Below are 3,647 nucleotides of genomic sequence, written 5' to 3' on the forward strand. Positions count from 1 at the left end.
TGAAACGCTTTGAAAACGTAAGAAAAAAGTTGAGCACTGCGTATTGAATGTAATAGGTGACTAGCTCTATTATATCACATGGGGGTTTCCATCCAGTCTCAGTTTGACATAGAGAGTGGATCTGTGATGGTTGTGTGCAATGGATTATTGTACTCGGTGGCACATCCTCAGCTGTAACTAATTAACCTACAAAAAATAATTTGAATACTAGTCTGCCCCCAGGTGGTTAAATGTGTTAATGACCCGGGATTTAATTTCAACCAAATTGATTTACAAATAAGATGACAATAATGAACAGTTTTGCCAAAGCATTCATGTTTATTAACCCAACATTTTCATCAGAAATTCCATAACTACAGGACGTTTATTGGCTTAACTTGGTGGAACTGTCCCGGCAATTCACGTTAACGAATCACGTCTCTCACAGCTCGATAAACTATCAACAATACATTTTTGACATTTCAATCGCATTTACATTTAGAGTAAAAAACAAAAGACACTATATTTACATTACAATATTCAGCCTGCTTCTGAACAAAACCTAGGGCTGCGGCGCCGTGCGTCCTTGAAGCGTTAAGTGATCGCAAGTCAATAAACGTTAACCTCTTCCCTCTGAAATGTGACTTCTTTCTCTCCGACAGTAGAGTGGTTAAAGGGCTACAGGGTACATGTCCTGCAGGGAATCTCTCCATCACACACTGGCAGAAAGGTACTCAATCACGCACTCACGCACACCTACAGACACACACACACGCACACAATCACACACACACAAACACACACACTCAGACATACGCAAATATAAACAGCAAGCAATGCAGCCCCCCCCCCCCCCCACACACACACACACACACACACACACACACACACACACACACACACACACACACACACACACACACACACACACACACACACACGGGTGTGCCTTGTTTTTGGGGAGCCTGCTCTCATCCAAACACTCTTTAAATACAAGCTGCGTTATAAGGCCTGAAGGATGGGGCTCTGTCTTTCCAGACTGCCGCAGAAAAAAATTCTTCTGCTCCTAAAGTAAAAGCAACGCCATCTCATCGCTTCACCTCCGACCAGTTGAGACGTGAGGCAGATTAGGGGATAAAACACACATCGATTCCAGAGATGGTTAGAAACTGGATAGGGTATATTAAGAACAGTGCCTGTTGTGTTCCTAGCACGAAGGGACGACGCACTCCGGAGAGGTCAATACAAACACGGAACAGAACATCCAGTTGCTTCTACAGGAATCCAGATTATAAAAAAAAGTGCCCTGTGTCTTTCGTTTCCAGAGCTGCACAGTGATCTCAGCGACTCATCTGAATCCACATTCAGTTGCTGCGGACGCACAGGAAAAGACAGGGAGACCAAAGACAAGGGGTGGATGGGGAGTTCAAAAGGAATACAGTGCAGGGTTTTGTCGCATTTTAACAATTAGAACTCTCCTTTTTCAATTAGAACTCAAACCGCTCCTCTGTGCTTCAAGCGAGTGTTTGGGCCGTTCCAACTCTGTGAGTGTACTCTGCGGCCTTGTGGCACTAAAATGAGAGCAGGTATTTCCAATCCATAACACAACAACACTACAAGGTGAAGTGAATAACAGAAAAGCAAGGAGCTCTGTTCCTGCAGGCCAAGGCGCTGATAAACAGACGGATGAAATGCGGTTTGGTTGTTCCCCTTGAGATCCAACACTGGCTTGGGGAGAAGAAACCCGTTTGGAAAAGCTAACAAAAGAGCAGACATCTCAGCCTCTGAACAGCATGCCTCGTACACATGCCTGGCCGAAGTAAAAGTTTACACATGGTCTTCAGTTGTGTTCAACCTAGTGCCTTTTTTGAGTGTAAAAAAGCTAGATAAAGCTGTGGCGATAATATAAGATCCTGCTTCACTCGTGAAGGCTGCTTGACTCTGGCTGTGTGAATATGGCTTTATACTGGTTATTAATAAATGCCCCCTCTGGTGCTATGAGAACACACAAGCAGGAGTGAGAACACACAAGCAGGAGTGTGAATCGACCGCCCCGGCTCGGTTTGGTTACACTCACGTTTGCGCTCAACATATTGGTTGAGGAAGAGTCTCACTTTGTGCTGCATACATAACATCTATAACATTTCATAATTTAACTTTAACATTTCAATTGATCTTTCCAATATGGTGACCTGGCAATTTCTCATGTTATCCCATCTGAGTCTGAAGTGCAGATCTTGTCCAGTTCAGAGCAGATATATGGATTTAGACTGCGCAGTATCTTCTCAGTTTCCCTGGTACACTGTATAGATAACTGCATGTATGGCTGTGGCTATAAGGCTTTCTGTGTGTTAAGGAAAGTGCACTTGTTCACCGGTCCTGCCAAAGCGATTTTAACACACATGCACTGAAATGCACACATGCACATACACACACACGTCAAACCGGTAAACATTGTTTTTCGTTTGCTGTGATTAATAAATTAAAAGTTCAGCAGTTGACATTCATCAGCTGGTTTTCGTGTGTGTGTGTATGTGTGTGTTTGTATATGTGTGTGTGTCTGTACATAATATGTGTGTGTGAGAGTGTTCGTGTGAGAGTGTTAGTGTGTGTGTGTGTGTTTAAGTGTTAGTGTGTGTGCGTATTTATGTCCGCATGTATGTGTTGGTGTTAGTGTACGTGTGCGTGTGTGTATGGTCATATGTGTGTGTGTTAGTGTGTGTGCGTGCGTTTTAATGTATGTATGTTTGGATGTATGTGTTGGTGTTAGTGTAAGTGTATGGGTATGTGTGTGTGTGTACATGTGTCAGTGTGTGTGTGTGTGTGTCTCTTTGGGGGTCCCGCCGCTCAGTGCAGCTCTGTGGCCGTGCTCAGCAGCTCCAGGTCCTTGCGGGTCCGGGTCTTGTCGGGGGGGCAGCCGTAGACCTCCAGGCCCAGGGGCAGGTAGCGCTCCCTGGGGCCCAGGACCTCCTCCCCCTGGCCGGTCTGGAGGGACACCCAGGGGAGGGGGGGGGGCCCGGGGAACCCGCTGGACCCTGGAACCCCCAGAACGCCAACGCTTCTGTCAGAGAGCGAGGAGCGAGAGAGAGAGAGAGAGAGAGAGAGAGAGAGAGAGAGAGAGAGAGAGAGAGAGAGAGAGAGAGAGAGAGAGAGAGACATAGAGAGAGATGCATAGATAAGAGTCAGAGAATTGAGATAAAGAGTGAAATAAAGAGAGAGAGACAGAGACAAAGTCAGAGACAGAGAGAGACATAGAGAAAGCGACGGACAGACAGAGAGACAGAGAGACAGAGAGACAGGAGACAGAGAGACAGACAGACATATTGAACTACAGCACCAACCTTCCCCAGCAGGTGGGCCGTCTTGGCCAACCCCAGGGGGACCAGATGAGACGAAACGTCAGCGAATCCCCACCGGCTCCCCTCGGGTTGCCAGTGAGAACCGATGGACCTAGACAGAGGAGACACACACCCCTGTAAACCAACTACAGTGTGCAAATGAAACTGAAAACATAGGTCTGCTTGATCCTGTTTGAGATCGACTGGCACCTCCCCTCACCTCTATGGTATCACTGTTTCAGAAACTGTTTCATGTTCGCGTCCACGGCGGCAAAATAGTTCTTTTTGAGGACTTTCCCTGAGCAGGCGTCCACACAGAGCATGTAGAAG

General features: G+C 46.5%; 1 protein-coding gene across 1 annotated transcript in view; it reads right to left on the minus strand.

Annotated features, from left to right (window-relative positions):
- Positions 1-293: 293 nt before the first annotated feature.
- The window catches only part of cemip2 (cell migration inducing hyaluronidase 2), a 51,833-nt gene continuing 48,479 nt past the window's right edge, over positions 294-3,647 (minus strand). Inside the window, 5 exon segments of the mRNA XM_060054370.1 lie at positions 294-2,991; positions 2,994-3,037; positions 3,317-3,383; positions 3,385-3,463; positions 3,552-3,647. The exon segment at positions 3,552-3,647 is cut by the window's right edge and continues 3 nt beyond it. Coding sequence (XP_059910353.1) covers positions 2,827-2,991; positions 2,994-3,037; positions 3,317-3,383; positions 3,385-3,463; positions 3,552-3,647 — 451 coding nt within the window. The 3' untranslated portion in view covers positions 294-2,826.

Source organism: Gadus macrocephalus, chromosome 6 (genome assembly GCF_031168955.1).
Source record: "Gadus macrocephalus chromosome 6, ASM3116895v1".
Classification (NCBI taxonomy): Eukaryota; Metazoa; Chordata; class Actinopteri; order Gadiformes; family Gadidae; genus Gadus; species Gadus macrocephalus.